Source organism: Anopheles moucheti, chromosome 3 (genome assembly GCF_943734755.1).
Source record: "Anopheles moucheti chromosome 3, idAnoMoucSN_F20_07, whole genome shotgun sequence".
In the NCBI taxonomy this organism is placed as follows: Eukaryota; Metazoa; Arthropoda; class Insecta; order Diptera; family Culicidae; genus Anopheles; species Anopheles moucheti.
In genome coordinates, this window is record NC_069141.1 from 9,258,159 (window position 1) to 9,279,984 (window position 21,826).

Consider the following 21,826-nt stretch of genomic DNA (forward strand, 5'->3'; position numbering starts at 1 on the left):
TAAGGCAGTGGAACACATTTTGCAAATCAAAGCAACATGTGGAAAAGTGTCGTGTGGATAACCCTGTTACTTGGATACAGCTACGCAGGTAAACTGTTTCAACTGAGGTGATTGTGTAAATGATCGTCATTATTTAAAATGTATTAAAAAAGCTGTAGAATATTTGAAAAACAGTTTTATTCTCGTGTGCCTCGTGTTGGTTAGCGTTCGTCGAATGTTGCTGCCGTAAAAACATGGTGCCGAACGTCATAGTCATATTTTTAGTCTTATCGCAATGGGAGTGAACTACGAACCACCGCCTATCTCCTGGTATGGCAGGTTCTAGAATCGGTGTAGTGATAGAGTAAAGTTCTTGGAATTCGATTCCACATCCAATCAACTTTACTAATGCTGCATTTTTTTTTTTGCTGTAAATGTTTCCACACACAGGCGTCGCATCTTGGAGTGAGGATATCTCAGTGCATAACAAGTAAGTGTAGCTTTAGTGCGGATTTTATGTCCTTTTAGCAGTGGTGCAGCCAAGATTTAATGTTTCGTTGTTCATTCCGTTCTGCTCTTGCATGCTTTGCTTGGTTCTATCTGGTTCCCTCTTATCTCCCTAAAGTGCGGCCGTTACTGGAATGTAAGTATTTGGTAAACGTGAGCTCACCAAACCAAAGACCAATAATAAAACGCTATAAACATTACTTGACGTCCCTTGATAATTGTATCTCTTCTTTCGTTAATAATTCTCAACTTAGACACTACTCCCAGCATGAGTCATCGGTGAATGCTGCCCGAAAAGCGGCAGCGGAGCGTTTGCAGACTGCGGCCCTGGTGGCCGGTGGCGGTACTACTGGACCATGTGATATTCACTGCTACAACAGCTACACTGCCGATGGTGCAAGTGATGTGGAAACGGTTGGGCAGGGCATTGTAGGCTTTACATCAACCGGAACCGCATCAGGTGCCGTCGGATCGTCTCAGAAATATTCGGCAAGTTCATCGCGAATGTCAGAATCGTCGGTACAGAATGTGCACGGTCCGGTTGTTTATCCAGCTGTTTCATCGACGTCAGGTGTACGATCTAGCTATTCTAGCTCATCTTCCTCCCGGCATAGCTCGGGATCGGCACAACCTGCTGCAGCGGCACTGTACAGTGCCGACCATGGACGGACCCAGGCGAATTTCGCACAGCCACTGCTGTATACCGTTTCGGCACCACAAACCCACGCTTCCCAGAGTAGTTACGAACGATCGAGTAACGAACGATCGGTAGTCAGTCGGCCAGTGGTTGCCAATGTAGTCTACACTGCGGCTCCTGCAGGCGGGTCATCTAGCAATAGCTTTAATGCACGTTCCAGTTTCTCTGCTGCCTCGAACGAACAGCAGCTGGTACAACCGGTCACCTATCCGGCAGCTAACAGTGAATATTCCGGACGACACATCGCTCAGCACGACCATCAGTATAGACAATATCCGTCGAAAGCGTACGTCATGTACGCGAAACCGATCAGTTCCTCCGTGCAGTACTACGCACCGTCAAGATCACGAACCGAGGAGAGCGCCTCTTCAACGTCATACGATTCTTCCGGACGAGTGGTGAACTTAAACCACGTCTACACCCCGATACACTCCGAGCGTGTCGACGAACAGAGAACGCAACAGCGTGCCGATTCGGTGCAAACTGTCCAGCGCCAATCGGATCTCTACCCAGCTCGATCGTCTTTCGATTTTCAGGAAAAGGTAAACCAAGAGCAGGACGAGGACGTAGTTGATGGTGTAACGACCGACCGTACCGAAAGACTGGTTGCTCCAACGATTCCGACATCCTCCTCGTCTTCCTCGCAGCGCCGTGCTGAGCAACAAAGTTCCTACGTTCGTACGGGTTCATACGTACCCAATACGGGTTCTACCACCCGGTACAGTACAGCCCAAACAGCTGACTCGCAGCGCCGTCAAACATATCAGTCCTCTCCAACGTACGTCGCTGCCGTTCCTGTGTCGGGGGCCGGCTCCACGTCGAATTATGAAAGCGCCTCTGAATCGCAACACCAGCAGCAACGACACTCCCAAAACTCGCTCAACGTTCCGCTCGTAGTCCAGCCAGTTCCCGCAGGCAGTGCTACCTCCTCATCTAGTCGGTACGCATCCTCACAGCAGGAACATCGCTCAAGTGCTGGCGGACCTGGCTACTACGCTCCAGCCGGCTCTTCATCATACGGTTCGCAGTACGTTGATACCGCTGCCCTCAGCTCCTCGCACAACAATCGCTATAAGGCTGGCAGCGCTGGAAGCTTTGTCCACTATCCCATCACGCACGATGAATTCGGTCGTCAGTTCGGGGCGATAGGCCGCGCAGGTGGGTACGGTGCGGATACTGATCTTCGGGACATTATGAGCGAGTCGGAATCGCTGGCCCGGATGCAGGCTCAGAACGTGCACAACGGTGCTGTGACGGGCAGTGGTACATTCGATACGGATACGCGATTCGGCGGAGAATCGGACAGTTTGGGCACGATGCCCGGTGGCTTCCAGCGTACCAAATCCTGGTCCAGCAGTTCCAAGTGGGCTTCAGAACAGCGCGTAAGTAGAACTAGTTCTATGTGGTCGATAAGGAGTAGCTCAGAGTCTTATTTTGCCTTTCCACAGTATGGTGAGGACGGTAAACCGAAAACGTCCAGCATGCTCTCGACGGCGGAGAGCGAGAGGCATAATATAAACGGTAAAACGACCGGATATAAGGCGGCCACCACGACCGTAGAGGATGATGGCAAGGTCAGCACGTACAGTCTGCACACCACGTAGTGGAAGTTCCCGGGAAACTCGATCGTTTCGTTGGATTCGATTCAAGGAGCTCACATTGTTTACGATGCGGGGTGTTTACGTTGATTTCTTTAAGCATTAACTTATGTAGTCTATAAGACATTTGATCAATAAAACTCGAACTCATTTTTAAACGTTGGCGGTTTTACTTTACTATATGCTAAAATAAGTTTGAGAAATGAGACGTCAGAAATCATTATTCCCTAAACGATAACCTCAATCTATTGATATGGGAAATCGAAACCTGCTAGACGAGTCTAAAGACGATCAGCAGATATAAAATAACTTGGGTATTCGGTGTAGTCGCAATACCTTAATGCAATATCCCTACACATGGAGTGAATGCTTCTGGAAATTGGATGATTTATACATGAAAAACGCGTGGAAAAACTTTAAAAGGATCCTCCAGAGAACCTCGGGTTTGGGGAACGAACTCCAGCATGAAGTTCGACCTGTCGGGTGCTTGATATTAAAAACGTTCCCAGGACACTCACCGAATTGGTTTTCTAGACAGGAGATATAACAACTTACCTGTAGTCTCAACAATGCACAGTGCAAAAATACGCTATAAATCGAAGGAATAATTAGAACTGACCAAATGAAGAGATGCAAACTTATTCCATGTTTGAGGCCACACGTATGGCGTAGAAGTTTCATTCTCCGAAGTTATTTTCTGCATCCGCGTCTAACTCCCCCAGTTTTTATCATCTCAATCAGCCAATGCACTTTCCATCTCATCCATGATCCTGAACTTATGCAGCCTTAACACGAGTAACACGAGTTGATTCAGCCACCATCCTTCGTAGTTGATAAGCGTTGCCTCTTAAAACCTTGACTTGTTGGAAAAATGCATACAATCCTGATTACTGGCAGCGACTGTTTACTTTTACGTCCAACGTGATAAGTAGGTCACAGGCAGTCCAAATCAAGTCTGAAGCGAAGATCAGTCGAAGATTGAACGTAATACGGTACGGAGTGGTATTCTCGTAGCTACAAGCATTCCTTGAAGTTGTGACGATAATGAAACGTTTGCTGTTGGTTGTGGTGGTAATTGTGTTACTTGGTTCCATTACAGGATGTAAGTAGTCTCCACAAGGGGTGGTTCTATTCGCGGATGGTAATGTGCGACTCTTTTTACGTTCCATTACAGCACCACTTCTTGATTGGGGGAAAAAGGATGGAGATAGCTTGCTTGGGTAGGTTCTAGAACTGCGTTAAATTACACATCATGCCATTCAAACCTAACAGGAGCTCTTTTAATCCAAAAGCAAAGTGGCAACAATCAAACAAACCGTTTACGAAAAGAAACGTGAGTTCTTGAACGGCGTTAACGAGAAAGTTTCAAAGATGCTCTGGATTCCACCGTGGCCATCCTCGACGACGGTAGAAACACCGGTCAGTGGTTTACCGCAGCATGATCCAGTACCCGAAACTCCTAGCATCTGGTGGTGGCAAACAACGGAACAACCTCATGCCAACACCGATGCTGCAACGACATCTACGCAAGCCTCGATCATCTCCACGACACAATCTTCAGCAACTTCTCCTACGGTTAGAACTCCATCGAACAATGATCGTCTGGTGTTTACCGTAGCCGACACAAACGAACTGGAACTGCCGAACGTTTTCATGGTAAGTGCAACGCGAAGCGGACTATTGCAAAGCTGACCTTAACCTCACGTACTTCACTCTCTTCAGTATGCTCGAAGCAGCTTTATCCCGCAGGAATTGCGACTCACAGATTCAACGGAGTACATTGGCCCTGTGGTAGGAGGGGGTCCGCCAGTACCAGATCATCTATCCGACCGGCTAGTAGTAGCGTAGTGTAAGCCAAACTATTACGTAATAAAATCGTACACTTTATTCACCGATTTTCGGTCCGCATTTCACGCACACTCGGGCTTTCCTTCGATGCACTAACGCTTTCGTCCGATTCTGACGAGCTTTTCGATTCTATCTGATGGCGCGGCTCAGGGTTAAGCGTAAATCCGGGCAGGGGTAAGGCCGTTACCGTGACAGCGTGATTACATCCCACCAGTCCGAGCACTTCCATCTCCTCCATCTGATCCATATCGGTCGAAGCGGGCGCTGCAAGTTGATGAGAGGAAGGGCGAAAATTATTATGTCTCGCAGCTAAGGTTACAAACAGTTCGGGTTTAAAACATTACCGGCACTTGCAGACTTGTTAGACAAACAAAGTACGCTCACTAGCAGCAGCAAACACAACGTTCGTCGCATGGTGGATGAAGTTTTCCAAACAACTGTTGACGATTCCAGCACCAAACCGTTGCTTCCCGTGTTGTGATCGAACGTGGAGTGATTTGCATCTGCGTCGTGCGAACCGCGCTGTGATCCGTCTTATCAATTTATTGGAGGTCGGGCAATGGTACACTATTCGTACATCTGTGTGTGTCACCGTGTTCGGACAACGGCTTAGAAAACCCTTCCCAGTGCTTGATCGTGTGTTGGTGTGATGGAGCTTCTCACCAGTGTTGCACCAACGAGCAAGGGAGGTGACACGGGAAGATGCAGGTGACATAATACTACGGGATCGGCAGGTTTGTGATGATCACGCCAAAGGGGAGGATGTTCTCCCCGAAAAGGGAATGCATCGGTGTAGTGTGTGTGTGTATGTGTGACAGAGAAAAAAATCCCAAGGGAAACTTAAGGTAGTAAAAAAGTGTGTCAACTTTTATTGATCATATACAAAATAAAAATGATGTTCGGCGTTGCTTTCCCTTAGCTTAGGGAACGGGAAATGCAACGTTCGTTTCTTACAGCTAGTCTTAGAGCGATTCCGGTGGTGATGGTGGGTGGTGGATCGATGGATGATCCCCCCGAAGACACCGAAGGCATGCCGCTACGAGCGGATCGAACGATAGTGCTGCTGGTGCGAGAGGACGGCTGGAATGTCTACTTTGTCGTCCACGGTGTTGCGTGGTGGCGGATGTGCGGTGGGATGAAGCGTGCCCGTCGGGGGCAGGACGGGATTGGTTGGGGCACGTGCGGCCCAGGGCTGATAGATGCTGCAGTAGCACGGTTTCCAGTCACCCGCGTGGTGATGTTCCGCCGACTGCGGGTGATGATGGCCCACATTGTAGGGAACGTAACCCTTGTAGTACGGGGGTGAACGATGCTGCCCTACGATGTGAGATGGAGATGAAGGAGGGAAAATCAGAAACAACACAACCAAACGTGAAACGAAGCACGCGTTTCGTGAGGTATACAGCATGATCGCTATCACGACTGACAGCTTTAAGATGGGAGCTGGTAGCGTGTACGCTTACGTGGAATGGAATATTTTTTGTTTGCAGGATTGTTGGAGAAATTTCCAGCAAAAAGGAAGCTTCCTCGCGCAAATAGTGAGATTCAAGTACCTGAATAATCATAATCCACCCGGCGAAGGTAAGGTCTCTCGGTGGTCCAGACGGCCGTCACCGTGTGCGATGGATAATGCGAATTCCACCCATCATATTCTCCACTAATACGGTTACGATCATCACCTCCCGGTCCGTAAAAGCTCGTCGCAGTAGGCCGTTGGCTGAGCGTTACCCCAGGTCTCGGGCCATGGGCAGTACCTCGCGATGGGGTCGGTTTAGGTTTTTTCGTCGAAACTCCAGCCATACCCTTGAACACCGGTATGCTCGCATTCGCATCGTCCTCATCGGCTGTCTTCCCATTGCCGGTCCGGTCCTTTTTGCCGGTTTCACTGGTCCCATCAGGTCTACCGGACCCGTTACGATCCTTCTTCCCATCACGATCACCGGTTCGCGTATCGTTGGCAGACTCTTCCGATATTTCGATCGTTATATCCGTTCGCACACCGACCGACGGCCGTTCGACCGATTCCGACCCGGAACTTCCCGAGCTACCCGAACTCGACTCATCACTTTTCGTTTCCGGCTGGGGGACGCGCTTAAGCTTCTGCGTGTCCACCGTCACCTGAATCTTTGGGTAGTTTTTGTACACACTCACGAACCCACTGTTGGTTTCATCGTTCAAATCATCCGCCTCGGAAAAGTCCACCTTCCCCGTGGGTGTAACGGCAAGGCTTTGTGCAACGGTGGCCAAAACCACGAGACAGATGCATATGTGCTGCATCTTTCTGCTGAGCGTCATTTTGATTCACCACCAGCGTTCAATCACCGCGAAACGAAAGATCAGTATCGATGCGCCTTTCCAAGCACAGCACAGTGAGGTACGGTGAGCAACTTAACTAATGATATCTACGCGCCGTAAGCGACGAACCACGACTGCGGCTGATGTTGAGTTTCGCGTGCAAAGAACATCCGCGGTCATTCTCTGACCACGAATAGGTGTCTTTTTTTTTTGTTCACTACTGCCACTGTTGTTGCGTATTGTAGATGAATGGCGTGGGGGATGAATTAAAGCATAGAATGGGGAATGGAATAAACTAACGGGTGGGAAGGAGATTTTGAACGTCTTGTATGAAAAATTCGTTACAGTTAATGTTTTGTTTTTGTTCTATCGAACCAAAATGAACTGTTATAACTCACCAACAAAAAAGGAACCAATTCAAATACTTCCTTAATTAAATTGTCAGTAAGGTTTTAAAGCTTTAAAGCGAAAACATGAGATTTTAATTGAATTTATTTATTAATAGGCTCAAAATTTGGAGTTTTTATACAATAGATTCTATTTATTCATCATTTTATATGTTTGATGGTTAATAATATGATCGATTCTTCAATGCTACCTAATTGAATAGCTCGAGATCGAGTAATTTCTAATAGAACTACTTATCTACTACACTATCACTATTCAAACAAAATCACAAAAATTGCTTCGAGTAATGTTGGTTGCTCACTTTGTAGCCCATCTTATTAATGACACAAATTGGTATTCATAAATCACACTAAGTGGCCGTCACTTTCCCAGCCTCCCAGCGCGACCTACCACGGTCAGACGAGAAGCTTCTTGCCCGTGAACGAATTTTCCACCCGTTATTCAAAAACAACGAGCGTTCAACACATCGTAAATTTGCAAACCGAAAACGGTTTGCATAAGTGGTTTGCAGGCAGGCAGGTAGGCAGGCATCAAGAATAAGTCGCAGTAGCCGTTCGATTCACCTGAGTGGCTGGCACCGTGGCAAAGAACGTTTGTGTAGCGAGTAAAGATAAAATCAATCGAATTCTAAGATGTCAACACAACGATGGCTCCCCCTCCCTGGGGTTGGTGTTGGGTGTCTAGCAGCAACAGGAATGGGAAGGAAATTGCGTGAAATTCTCGCTCGACAAGCAAGTTAACACGTGGGAATAAATCACCGCATTTCGGTTTTTAGCGATCCCACAACCGATCGCTCGATCGCGTAGAACGGACGGGTGACATTCAATTGCTTTCAAACGTCTAGCCCAACACACCGGGCGGCATTGACGGTTTGGCATCACAAACACGTCAGTGGTTCGGCCACCGGCCTTTACGGATAGCGATAGCGATGGCCAAGGTCAGGGGTGATGGAATTTATGGTCAATTGTCATTGTTTCGCGTAACCGGCGGTGTAGCGGTCGTTAACAAACGACTCCACAATCGCAATCGAAAGTCGTCACCCGGTCGCCAGGTTGAAGATGCCACGAAAATGATGCTGATTTTCTCATGCGCGATGGTTTCGTGAGCGGGTCTAATAACTTTGTTCGCAGATTGGAAGATAATTCGTCTACTAAATGAACGCTGAAGGAAGGCTTCGGTAGTATACGTCTACGTCTTTATAGGTATTATTTTAAGGTATAGTAACGATGATAATTATACAGCTGTAATGCTCCAAAGTTTGGAAAAGAATATCTTAATCGTTTACTCTTTCATCTACACTCAGCTTCACACTCATCTCACACGACGACCTTGAACGAAATGAATCAGTGGAGTTGAATTATACCACCACCTAATTCATTGGTCATTAATATGAACGTTATACTTACATCCGGTGGAAGCGATTGCAATCCACGGCGGAATCGGGCAACGAAAACAAAACACACACGCGCACGACGCAAAACTTCCTCCCCGAGTGCCAACTAAGCGCGGACAGAATCGCTTCAACCGTGGCAGATCCACGTAAAGATCTGTTCCCATCCATCATAACAACGCCCGATTGCGAAGTCATTACGGTAAGGTGCTCACCACATTGTCAGCTTTTTTCGCTCGTGGTAGAGCACAAAAGAAAAAAAACCCAGCGAAGCTCGGGAAGATTTCGTTTTCCATTTATATTTCCCTTGCCAATAAATCCAGTAGAAACAAAAAAAAACGGAATAGTAAGTCACTAAACCGACAACATCCGGTAGACCGACGTCCAGGGTGTGGAAACAACTCAACCAGAACCGGATACTTCGCCCACGGTTCAGCTGGGTGGGTCTGTTTGTGCTTTACTGTTCCTTTACCGTCCGAATGGTGGGAATGTGGTCAAGCTTACCTCTGAAAGCTTCAACAGAAATAATTCATCTGTCTTCAGACGGATAGATTTGCCAAAATTTCTGCAGCCAGCGGGCCAGCGATCGCGTGAGAGTTCGTCGACGCCCTTTCGCGAACCTTGACCGGATTTTTTTTTTAAAAGTTGACAGCTCGTTACGTTGGTGGAGGTTTCAATCATAATGGTGCTTTAATTTGGTTAATTAAAGGCAGTGATCTTCAGATTAGCAGCAGTACAGTGGTCCATTTTTGCCAATCGTGGCGCTGGGTGGATGGGAGTGGCATTATATAAGGGTTACGCTAACCTTGAAGGTTAAACTCTTGTGTGAGTTGAAAGTAAATGGCAAATATTATTTCTAATAGATGGATTTCTTAAACAGCTTTAGACATTCTTAGAACTTTTCCTAATATCGGAATGATAAGGACAGAGCCTTCCCAATAATTCTAGACAGGAAGTTACGCTCTGTCCCTCACATTAAGGGTAAGAATTATCACCTTCGTTTCAATGGACGTCCTTGTTAATAGCTTGAAAAGGTCCAAACACCGAGAGATGTAATGAAGCGTCTCTATTTCGAAGTAAATCAAGCCCGAAATGGTAGCAAATGGTCACCCAGAAGTGACGATAGGACAGCAAACATAAACTACCACCCCAAAACAAGAACCCCTCCAGCTCTGTTCTTCTCATCCCATCCTAGGTCGGCCAGATAAGTTCATTGTGCGTCAACAAAACACAATAAACGATGGATAACAATTGCTTTCTGGCGCTTCATGCTTCGGGAGCGATAGACGCAGAGGCTCGAATTCTGGAGTTTCCATCTCGAAATGTTCAAACCACAAAAGCCACAGTGCGACGGTACATCACAAAAGTCCTTCGCTCAGGGGTTGCTCGCAAAACAAAAACGTATCCTGATGCCATTTACAGACGCGGCTGTCCACCCTCACGCAATATCCCGGGCGCTCGTGGCTACGTTATTAAAACCCAGCAAAGGAAGGGGTTTTTGGTTTGGTCAGATTTGAAATTTTGTTTTTTACTTTCCCTTTCACGATTAAGACAGCGAGCTGGGAAAACAAAACCCAGGAGAATGGGGTGTTATCCGGTTTGGGCACGGGAGAAGGAAAAACAAGGTCCAGGAAAATTGCCCATTGCGTCGTGCTATTGTAGGATCCCTTTCCAACCAATGAGATTTAGGGTAAGTGTTTGTGGGGATTTTGTGTATGCATTCACATTGCTGCGCACTTCAAATTCACACCCGGAACATAATTCATGGAAAATGGTTTTTATCATTAGGTTGTAAAGTATCCGCTCCGGGGAGAAGGTCGGCTTTTTTTTGGGGGGAAAAATAGAGCAATTGGGAAACAAGGGATTTAAACGAACTGAAGGCACAGAACGGTAACGAAGCGGGCAGATTTCCACGCAGCCACTTCGCTACACACTGGCGACGACGCTGTGGATTTACGCTCCGACGCCTTCGAATGCTTCTCAGAGGGGAATGTGGATAGTTGTTTGTTCTTTTTCCGCATTTCCTTTACATTTTCCCGCATTCGTGGTGTACGCGGGGCTTAGAACACGAATAGAATGGTCCGCGTGACTGTATCCCGATCGAACGTAAATAGAACCATCGCTAGAGCAAGAATGAAGGTCCTTGCAACATCGATGCGAAGCAAGTTGCAAGTGCTTTCCATAGATTATGATTTTTAATCTGGGAAATTATTTATTCATACACTTTGCGTTTCGAACCGCTTTACATCCCGAAAGGCGCACTTTACGCTTGCTTGAGCCTGAACACCTTTTACATCTTACAACCAGCCTGGTTTGGATTAAAGTGGTTTTGACTTTATGAAGATCGCACACGAAGCTATCCGGGCTTGTTGAACAAAAGGTATCTCGAGGCCTGGTTTCACACCCCTGCAGGACTGACTGCAATCATTTGCATAATGACTGGAAACCTGTTACTGACTCCAGTCACCGATGCGACTGAGGTGTAAGTGAAAAACACCAGGAAATCCCAGGAAAACCCAGGAAAAGTAAAACAGATATAAAGAAAAGTAGGATTATCACCGTCACCGTCTGCGTTTTTGAGGAGGGGACACGGGCAGGAATCGAAATAATCGTCCTTAAGAGGATAGAACCACCTTTTTTACGACTGTACCAACTGTCGAGTTTCCCTTCCGTTCTTAACCCTTAGGGGGAAAACAGCAGTTTCGATTGCGAAACCAGACATAACAGACATTTTCCACACCATCGGGAAATCATTCGGTTGCAGCAAGGGGCTTCCGAAAGCGAGAACATATTAAAAACGCAGACAAAAAAAAATGACTGAAACATGCAACTTATCTCAAGATAAGGGAAACAATTCCGCACTAGACACCCACCGATTGGCAGTAAGGTTTGTGAGTAGCAGTAGTGAAACATCTTTATCAAACTCAAAGACGCATAGTGTCCATTTTTGATAGGGAGATGAAGTTGTAACGCAACATCAAGTGCGTCGTTGGTCATATTTTATCTTACCCTTAACACTCCCGCGGGATTGTTTGAAGCCCATTAAAGTGTTGCCACATTGCGCTGGTGGATGGCTTAATTGGGAATCCGGAACCGGTCCGGGGGTAGTTTATTGTGAATGCGAGGAAAATCGATTCGATCGAGAGGAGGAAGCTATTATGCGCCATTTGTATGCAGTGGTATGTATGAGGTACGCCTGATAAGGGTAGAATGGTAGGATGTTGATCAACGATTGAAAAGTTGATTTGTTTTTCAGTGTAATGATTTAACGGAATAATAAAAACAATGTTTAAATAAGCTAATCAATGCATCTGCAACTGTTTCGAAGGGAAACTCGGTGGTTGTGATGCGGATTGCATACCTGTAGGCGTGTTCGAATATTTTTCGAACATGAATTTAAATTTTCTGAGGGTTTATTTTATTTTGATTTTACTCTTCATTATATATTTTAAATAAATACACAAGATACAAAAATTAGGTAAATAGTAATTAAAAAATCTGAACTTGTTCTTCTAGAGTTCACCAACAACTAGAACAAGAGCATACCCTTGCGAACGGTATAATTAATCTTGCGTGTCGTCAAACACAGTAAATGACGCGTATAGAACCTTCACGACTGCAACAGCACGAAAATCGACTCCCAAAAACGATTTCCAATCATTATCACCATGTTTCGGTCGTACCAGCCCCGTAACGAGCGTTAAATTTTTCCTTTCCGGTACGCTACGAAGGTTTCCAATGAACTGTGACAAGTTTAGTTAAGCACAAACCGGGAACGGGGAGCGACGAAACTACGTTCGTGGGTATTTTTTTTTTCAATTGCTAACCCAACCACCGAAGGAAGTGACAGTATTTGTGTAGCCTGAAATTGATTTTACCACAGACGAATTTTTATTCTTAAATTCGATTTTACCGCTTTCCACACGTACTATTTTCATTTCAGCTTGTCAAACACAAACCCAACCGAGAAGTCCTGGTCAACAATCAATGGTCGCATGTTTGACTTGCTTGACATACTGCTGTCGATCAAGCACCGGCACCAGCCCCGCGCACAGTGACATAATTTAATTCGGCACCATTAAAAAGCAATTTCCTTGAAGCTTTCAAAAAGGGAATACGAAAATCTCCGCCCTGGGAGCGACTTCTAATCGTACAGTAATCCGGTGGGACCGCAAAAAGCAGTGAGATTTAAAACGATTTCAAAGTCCACAGCAGCACCCGAAAAATTCCTTCGCAATCTGGCTGGCTGGTTGGTGGAAAAATTGAATTAAAATGTTGACAGAACGTTTTTCGCAGCCCCTAGGAAGTGGTTATCGTCACCGTGCGGAAGCGTAATATTATTTATATATTTCCCCCGCCTGTGTGTTCGCGCTTCGGGAGGAATCAGGGAGTGAACATTGCTATCCGTTGCAGTTGTTGCAAAAAAGCCCCGACATTCGAATAGAGTCACGTTCAGGGTTTCATTTCCTCGTTAGGGCATCCATCGAGGTCGGTATGGTCGATATGTTTTTTTTTATTCTGTTGGTGTCCTTCGTGTCCTCCCCTGTTGCCTATCCATTTTTGCCATAACGTCACACCAAAGGTTACGTATGAGGGAGAGCTGGCGAGCCCAGCCGTACAGGACACTAGGACCGTACACAGGCAGGCATCTGTTCCCGGGACAACAAATGTGCGTGTTCAATCATACGTACGCTACCTCAGCAAAATTCTCCACGTCGCACAACGGCAGCAAACCGACATTCCCGACATTATGAAAATTCATATGTTTTCCCTGTAACGAGCAGACGATGGCTGGCTACCCCCGGTGGGCGAGTGGATATTACACGTACTGAAGCTAGGAAGGTACAACCCGTTTCAGTGCGATCGTGTATACAAAAAAAAAATACCAGCCGCTTTGTGACGTCTCAATGTTGAACGAATAATGACATGGAGCAATATGTGGAATGCAAGGTTTTGGGTAGTGAGACAGTACAGCTTCCTTCTTTTATTGAGTCGAATTGCAATGCGGGCATTGCATTGCTGTTGAAACTCTCGGCCGGCTAACATTATTGTGTTAAGGAATCCTGGAGAACTAATTCTACCTATCGTTTTTTATTGGAAGGTGGTGTACAGTCAACAAAACTCAAAAGAAATTAAATGACTTTTACTTTTTCTTGTACCTTTAGGTTTGTGGTTTATGTGGAACAAATTTCGTATCAAAATACAAACAGGTAATGAAGAAACAGCTTCCAAGAAATACCTAATCTAGCATACGAATTTTCTAAAGATTTTTCTCCACATCCCAATGAAGTTGAAGCTGGAGTTGTCAGAAATACCTGATACGAATGTCATACCAACACACCAACAGATGAAGAAGACTCAGTTCCGAGGAGTTTACTTATGATTTAATACACATTTTCTCATGGAATCTCGCAAATTCTTAACGAAATTGAAGCTGAAGGAGGCAGGAATACCTGACACTAATTTCATATCAATATACTAACAGATAATGAAGATTCAGTTTCGTGGAATAAAATGATGTTTAAATAAGGAATTTCTAAACAATTATCGCATGCTTTAATACAGTTGAAGCTCAAAATGTTAGAAATATCTGTTATTAATTTCGAATCAATATATCATCAGATGCTGATGATTCAGCTCTGAAGAATGATTTTTTTTGTATTGAATGCCTTAAGATTTCTCACAATTTCTATGTTATTAGACGTGATTTTCTTCTAAAGAATCCCTATGTCTAACATATTGTACTTGTTTTTATACTAATTTAGAGGTTTATTACATACATTTTGTTTACAAACATTCAAAATTGCATACTGGAGATAGTTTTCCTCTTTGGAAATCTTTAAAATGATCTTAAGAGTACATCTTTTTCTAGAAATTTCCTTCTTTTGCGTTACTGAATTTCAAAACAAAAAATTGAATAGAAGCACTAATGGAAAAAAAAAATTTTAAATAATTTTCTAAGCTTGTGCTATTCAACTGTCATCCATGCATTCATCTGACGAGAGCATTACGAAGCACCCTCATTCGCTATTTTACACCGATCATATGCAAAACCATCTTTACCGCCTTTTGGAAATCTTTCCCATACGATTCATATTATTTTGGGCCCTTGAAATTATGACTTCGTTCGCGTGCTTACCAGACCACGACACGGTGGCTGCATCCGGCAGAAAAGTGGTCGGAAAATTGATCAAGTAAAAATACTAGGGAGGGAAAATTCCCGTGCGAGCAATGCACCCGTTTTTTACAACCGGCACAACAGGCTACCCATTTTGCAATCGAAGCCAAAATCCTTGGGGAATGCGGGCTCGCAACGGCAAACGTGAAAACGAAGCGTATTAACGTAAAATGGAAGGTGGGGTGAGGGATTTTTTTTTACTTCAAAAGACATTCCTAACGAACAATCTCGTTGTTCGTACTCGGACCGTCAGCATCCAATGTGTAGTGTTATCCCTGTTTCGGAAAGGATGCATACACCGCCGCACCGGGTAAGTGGCGCCTGTAGTTGTGCAACCTTTTTGCAGCTCTGCTTTCGGTCTTAAGCAGCGTGGTTGAAGGTGGTGATGGCATATTCATAAGTTGTAGAAAAGAGTTCTCATTTTTATTCAAATTTCTTGCTTTCGGGATATATTTTGTGTGTGTGTGTACGTTAACCTGTCTCTTGCAGACGGAAGTTAAATGGTCTCGGCTGTGCTGTAGGAGAAGAAACGGAATTAAAAAAGTACATCTGCTTAATGCGAGACCTTTTGCACGTTGAACCACGGTGGAAGGTGTCCTGTTTGAATAGCTGATGGTCTGCTGAAGACGATGAGTTATTCCTAGTGCCGCAGTGCAAGCCCTCGCCAATCTGTTCACGTTTTTCGGACCAACAATCGCCCCACCAAAAGCAATCTTTGCAAAGCAGCACCAAAGTTATGCTTAATCTTTTGTAGCACACACAATGGACACAATCCATTCAGGGCCGTAGGTTCAAGGGAATGGAAATTAAAACTACGGTTCGCTAAATGCTGGGTTTGCTGTTTTGTCTTTATTTCAAATCCCTGTCAGTAAACTCGGCAACGGGCGTCTTTCACAGCAACAGAAAAACCCAGCAGGTTCTTTGTGGATATTACGATGCCCATTACGAGTTGGGCCACCTTCATCAGGGGTGAAAGATAATGAACTGCTCTGGAAAGAACGAAATGAAAATTATAAATCCTTTTATTGAAATCCTTTGCCCACAGAAGTGCAAGGAGTACATTGACACGAGTTTTCTCACTTGCCACTCCTGGGATAGTTCCGTAAAGCGGAGCTGCATCTACCGGTTCGGTCGCATAAGGTCCTTTACCCGTTGCATCCATCGCGAGCATCAACGGTCCTTGCATCGAATCATAAATCAACATCAAATTAACGATACCAGTCTACGACCGGTTACCCCACAGACCCGAGGTTTCTGCATAATGAACGACCGGGTACTTCCTGTCTCTCTCTCTCTCTCTCTCTCTCTCTCCACCTTCTGATATCCCGTTGACGGTGGACAGATTTTTCCCATTTTCCAGCAAGCGTTTTTTGCTCGACAAACTCCGATGACTGATGGCCCAGAGACAGGGGGAGCCATTGACGCAACCCCGTAGCACATCTCCAATAGATGGTCGTTTGTGGTCAGATTTTTACTCGCTCCCGAAAAGATGGCGGCTAAGTGCCAGTGCATCTAGTCCCGCGCCATTTTCCTGCATCCCCGAGGGAAATGTTTGTATGAAAAGATATTCAAAATGCGGAAAAATGACAAATTTATACGGAGTTTCCATCGTCCCGTGATGCACTTTCGGCCTGAGTGCATACATGCATGCATGAAGCAGCAGCAAAGATAGAGCGCGCGCGTTCGTTTGCTAGAGTATTGTTGTACGTCAGACATTCAGATCACCCAACCACCGTTTGTGGGGTTCTGCACATGTCGTAAATCATAGTAGCAGCCACCATTGATTGAAAAAGTACACATAGCAACCACACGTGGGCCATCACCAAGGAAATAAGGGTGATGGCGCGAAAATGATTCGCTTCATTTACTGCGTTGATGATTAATGTGTTTGGTTCGTTCCTTTTTAAATTACTATTTTTTTTCGACATTTCAGCATTTTTTTCCCTGCTGAAAGGTTTTATAGATATTGACACTGCACCTGAGAAACTCGGAATTATTCATATCAATATGAATCATCGCTCATAAGGTGATAAGTGTAATTGTGCGATTTGGATTATATAGGGTTAAAATTTAACTAAAACTCATTTTCTATGTAAGCAATAAGGAATGGGCCATCATTTATCATACCAACAAAAGGGCGAATGTAATAAAATTAATGTTTCACCTTTATCACGGTCTCAACCGTCCTATGTCCCAACTCGTATTCCAAAGATGCATGCACAAAGATAAACACCGGAAGGTATGCAATCCGCCACACAAAAGCTACATTCATTCCCACCTTGCAAGACATTTCCATTCCAAGGATGCACCCTTGAAACAAATTTCAGGAGTCATTAACACTACTAATAATAGTGCGTTGTCACACGAGATAAACGGCTGAGGTTCCGTGGGAGGAAGTGAGCCGTAACAGAATTGCCACCGGTTCAGGATGAGTTGTTTGCAACCTTCTCGAAAGGGTCGCATCATCCCGACGGTCACTGAAGACACTGGAGCAGGGTGAAATGGTGTGCATCTACGATAAATTAAACATATAGACTATCGTAAACGACTGTTCCTTTGCGTGGTTGTGTGTGTGTGTGATTAGATCTGCATTTTCCTACTGGTATGGCTTATCCACTAAATCCCTTCCATCCGGCTAGTGCCGGGTTCCATTCGGAATTGCTTCTCCATTTATTCATTTCGAGGCCGAGGCGAGAAGCAATATTGAAGACACTCCAAAAATAAATGCTAGACAAATAGCTATAATGAATCAGCAAAGATAGCAGCGGCCAAATGTCCGTACGGTGCTGGGGCAGTCGCAATGAAAATGTGTCATGTCCAGGTCCCTTCCACCCAGCACCAGAAGCCGAAAGACGTTAGTCGGGTTCTAATGAGCAACCCTTATAAGTTGCCCTAGTCCAACATACGAGCTGCAAGGCACTGGCACTCGCGTGAGGGAGCAAGCGAGTTGACAATATAACGCACATCCTTATCGGTCATTTGGCCGCTTGTCGTGACCGTAATCCAAACAAGGGCAACAGTGCAACTGGACCAGGGTGGCCTGAAGTGGTCCCGAATAAACATCATTTCTTTGGTGCGTTTGGAACGCCATACCGGGCGGGAACAGGGTTGGCGACATATACGCCAGATAAATATATCCTTTTCTCGCCTCGTCCACGCCACCCCACCAGGCAGTGGGCCGCAGGGACAAATTTGAGTGGTAAAATGGGACTCTCGCTCTGAACGGAGCAGCAGCTTTCTGCGCCGCAGGACGATGTACGCTTTTGGCGTGCAGATGGAACGCGTTCAACCCTTGTGTATGTGTTAGCCTTCATCCTTCCAAAGTGCGTCCTGCGGGCATTCAATCGGAGTAAATTCATCCCCGAGGTCATGCAACTCACGATTGTGCTAGGTTAGGTTTCGAGCGAGCGAGCTTGAAGGTAAAACTAATTGGACCGAAATGAAGTGTCCGCCCCGTGTTACGGCGTTTGGTGCGTTTTCGTGGGGTGATGTTATTATTATCATCGTATCGAGTGTTGAAAGGGCACCTGAAGTTTGGCGTTTTGGTATATTTTGGGAAATTTTCGGACGCTCCGGTTTTGGGTGGACCGCACGGAAGGAAATGTGGAATAAACGAGGAGGGTCAGTTCTGATTTTGATATCTTTATCAAAAAGAGGTCCAGTGATGAAGGGCCTTACGATGGCTGTCGGTGCCGAAAGTTGGGTTTTAATTCGATTGGTTCAATAAATTATCCTTACGTCACACCGTACGTTAAGGGTGTGCACGATTTGTAGTGCAGGTTGCCTGGACTGAAACCCCTGGACAAATCTCACCCTCCAATGAACAGTGACAACAGGGAGAGAAATTATACAGAGAAACAATAGCAGCACGTTGATTAGATATGGGTTTTTCTACTTGTTTCCCCCCCCCTTATTGTCCTAACACAACATTTAGCCTTGGACGATACTGTTGGCCATCGATAAACGGTTGGAAAATCGAACACAACACAGCGCTGTTGTGATGTTGCAAACGGGAATTGAGGATGCACTGCTCGGCAATGCGCACCTTTCCTATCCAAGGTGCGGGTGAATGAAATTATCCAGAGAAGTGGTGAGTAGATAATGGTAGGATTGGCTGCTTTATTTTCTCTTTATGGCCGCTATCCGATGGACTGTTTAATGACACCATCTGTCACGGTCAGTAAAAAGGACACTGCAGAAGCACCCTTAAAATTATGAACCGATAATCTGGGCCGCTAGCAGTAGAGACAATATCGTTGTGAATTATGTAATATGAAAGAGATTTTATGAGAAAATGAAAGAGTTTTTAACATAGGAAAGCTGTAAAGTGAGAATATAAATAAGAAGGCACAAAACAGAAAAACAAAACAAAAATAAAAGAAAAAACAAGTGAGACCGATCGAAAGATGGAAATAGAAATTATTTCAATTATTCATTAAATCGATTTAGAGAAAGACTCTAATTTCATTCCCTTACTTTTTGTCTTTTTTCTACTTTATTATTCGAATTTTTAGTTCATTTTATCAAAGTTTAATATTGCTTTCAAACATTAATGTCATTCTTGATATCTTGTTGGAATGTTATCCCTTTTCTATTTTTCCTCTTAAGTATATTGTTGTGTTATTACATGTAAATTTTTTATCTGTGTTTTGAGTTTGTAGATACTTTTTTAGGGGGTTAGCATTTGCTCAGAATTTACTACACGCGGAGGCGGTTCGGATGAGTAGCGATGAGTTGTGTCAACGCGACCATATCGTGTACTTTTTTTCATTAGGCACTGTCAAAGTGCGTATCGGGAGAGAATCTTCTTGCGCCTGGAGAGTGTTGTTGGGAGCGTGTGGGACGAACTGCATCGATACGCAGCGTCACATGCGTGCATGATCCTAATTCTGCTTGTACGTACGACTTGTTTTTGTCATCGTACTGAGTGTGTGTTGACCTTATCGTGCTCATCAATTGTTTTACGTTATCTCTCTTGATCGTTGATCTCAATCGTAACAATACGATCGGTAGTGCCTCAGTCAATTTCGGGCGGTCGTGGCAGAATGTTGCGAATTTTAATTGATGTGATGTGACAGTGATTGTTTCGGATAATGGTTGTATCGAGTGATTTCTTTTTGGCATACTAGTGGCATACTAGGCATAGTGTTTGGCGAAGTGTTTGCAATCTTTGCAAATCAAATCAAGTGTTTTGTTGCTCGTAATCCCGGATGTGATGTGTTGCGCAAATTCTCTATTATACGCTTCCTTAGCGACAAGGGAGCACGTGGTCTAATATTGCGTGTAGATGTGTCGCAGTGTTGTGTTCGTTCCGGTAGTAGTGCTGTGTGTCGGTGTTGGTGCGTGGCAGCTTCGCCATTTGCTTATGATCCATCGCATCAGTGTTAAACGCATCGATGCGATTGCGTATTCAATCAATGTTAAGGTTGAATTAGCCGGTGTGTTTTTTAGCTAGTGTTGTATTTCGGTGTTGGTGCGTTACAGCTTCGCCATGTGCGCATAATCAATCGCATCAGTGTCAACGCATCAACGCAGATGTGTTGCGGAACAGTGTTGTGTTCGTTCCGGTAGCAGTGCTGTGCGTCGGTGTCGGTGCGTTGCAGTTTCGCCATGTGCTCGCGCCTTAATCTATCGCGTCAGTGTTGAACCTGTTTGAACCTGTTAAACGACACTGCTTAACATATCAGCGATTTTGTTCTGTTCGCCAGGAACGTGATCTATCGTAAGTACTTGCTTTTTGACCATGCTTAAACGCTAACGCTGAAATACGATCTTGAGATGTTCCTTGTGTTGTTCAGGGTTAGTGGAAGCAATACATATTTCGTCTATGTATGGGAACACAAAAATCGAGGTCTCCAAAAATTGCGTGTAAATGTCGTTGCAGTGTTTGCCCTGTACTTCATAAGCCAAACGTCATGAAGATAAATTCGTAATGGCCGAACGGCGTCTTTATAGCCATTTTCGGTATATCTTCTCTCGCCACTGGTATCTGGTGACACGCTCTCTGGAGATCGATACATGTAAAAATGAGAGCGCCACTGAGAATGTTACTCACGTGCTAAATGTTCGGAACAGGATAACGATCGGCAATTGTTACGGCGTTAAGGTTTCGGTACTCTCCACAAGGTCTCCAAGAGCCATTAGATTTTTTTAACCATGTGCAATGGGAAATGGGCCCAGTTACTTTTCGACGGTCGGCAAAGACCTTGCTTTACGAGAAAAAGAAATTCCGCTTTTGTTTCCTTCATTTCATCTTAAGGCAACCTGCGTGGACAGCTGAACACAGGTGCGCCTGTTGTTAATACTTGATGTTCGACCTTGCGACAGGGTTTTCTCAATGGATTGACCTTCGTAATATCGTTAAGTTCGGCCAATATTTCTGCGAAAGGATTTTCGGGCCAGAAAGCTCTAATGGTAGGTCTATCCGCTAGTCTTGACGATCGTTTTCGGCGCTTTTAGTACGTCGGAGGAAGTTTCGTCGGTAGTCATCGTTATCACGTGTACAATTACACGGTAGCGTAAGATCACTTCGCGAAAACGGTTTTCTTGTTAAATCATCGGGGACACCAGTTTGGGGGTCAGCACTTGCACAGAACTTACTACACGTGGAGGCGGTTCGGATGCGGAAAATCGACTTACTCGTACAGCGTTCAGGTTGTAAGAGAGCTTTTATGAATCCTGGTTGTTTCTTGGCGCTTAAGAACAATTCCCTTATCCTCGTTTTTTGCACTCCTCTGGTCTTTTTTGCACTCCTTTTCCATTTGAATTTCTATTTCGTGTGCTTATAGTCAGGGTTGTTTTTCTGTTTCTACGTATATTTCAACTGTGTATTGCGTTACTTTCTTAATATTTTTACATGTGTTTTTTTTCAGATTCATGAAATTAAGATAAATTTTAGCATTCATTTACGATTACTTTTTAGTTTG

General features: G+C 44.8%; 3 protein-coding genes across 3 annotated transcripts; 2 read left to right on the top strand and 1 right to left on the bottom strand.

Moving 5' to 3' along the window:
* The first annotated feature begins 36 nt into the window (after window positions 1-36).
* On the top strand, window positions 37-2,851 carry LOC128303897 (uncharacterized). Its single transcript, XM_053040981.1, has 5 exons — window positions 37-88; window positions 430-469; window positions 605-622; window positions 741-2,565; window positions 2,632-2,851. Exons 1-5 carry the CDS (start codon window positions 37-39, stop codon window positions 2,785-2,787), a joined length of 2,091 nt encoding a protein of 696 aa, XP_052896941.1. The 3' UTR covers window positions 2,788-2,851.
* A 974-nt stretch (window positions 2,852-3,825) lies between these two features.
* LOC128304765 (uncharacterized) lies at window positions 3,826-4,658 on the top strand. The gene is made up of 4 exons (XM_053041993.1): window positions 3,826-3,883; window positions 3,956-4,001; window positions 4,074-4,437; window positions 4,504-4,658. The coding sequence occupies exons 1-4, from the start codon at window positions 3,826-3,828 to the stop codon at window positions 4,627-4,629; spliced, it is 594 nt and encodes a 197-aa protein (XP_052897953.1). The 3' UTR covers window positions 4,630-4,658.
* A 1,007-nt stretch (window positions 4,659-5,665) lies between these two features.
* On the bottom strand, window positions 5,666-6,924 carry LOC128304946 (uncharacterized). Its single transcript, XM_053042197.1, has 2 exons — window positions 6,183-6,924; window positions 5,666-5,946 (listed from the first exon to the last, which is right to left on the bottom strand). Exons 1-2 carry the CDS (start codon window positions 6,922-6,924, stop codon window positions 5,666-5,668), a joined length of 1,023 nt encoding a protein of 340 aa, XP_052898157.1.
* Window positions 6,925-21,826: the final 14,902 nt, after the last annotated feature.

Bases quoted from the DNA above. Each gene is read 5' to 3' on its own strand.
- LOC128304946 (XM_053042197.1), bottom strand. From the start codon at position 6,924: ATGACGCTCAGCAGAAAGATGCAGCACATATGCATCTGTCTCGTGGTT. The intron at 5,947-6,182 runs GTACTTGAATCT...CTCACATCGTAG, and splicing joins GGTGGATTATGATTATTCAG to GGCAGCATCGTTCACCCCCG.
- LOC128303897 (XM_053040981.1), top strand. From the start codon at position 37: ATGTGGAAAAGTGTCGTGTGGATAACCCTGTTACTTGGATACAGCTAC. The intron at 89-429 runs GTAAACTGTTTC...TTCCACACACAG, and splicing joins ACTTGGATACAGCTACGCAG to GCGTCGCATCTTGGAGTGAG. The intron at 2,566-2,631 runs GTAAGTAGAACT...GCCTTTCCACAG, and splicing joins AGTGGGCTTCAGAACAGCGC to TATGGTGAGGACGGTAAACC.
- LOC128304765 (XM_053041993.1), top strand. From the start codon at position 3,826: ATGAAACGTTTGCTGTTGGTTGTGGTGGTAATTGTGTTACTTGGTTCC. The intron at 3,884-3,955 runs GTAAGTAGTCTC...GTTCCATTACAG, and splicing joins ACTTGGTTCCATTACAGGAT to CACCACTTCTTGATTGGGGG. The intron at 4,002-4,073 runs GTAGGTTCTAGA...TTAATCCAAAAG, and splicing joins GATGGAGATAGCTTGCTTGG to CAAAGTGGCAACAATCAAAC.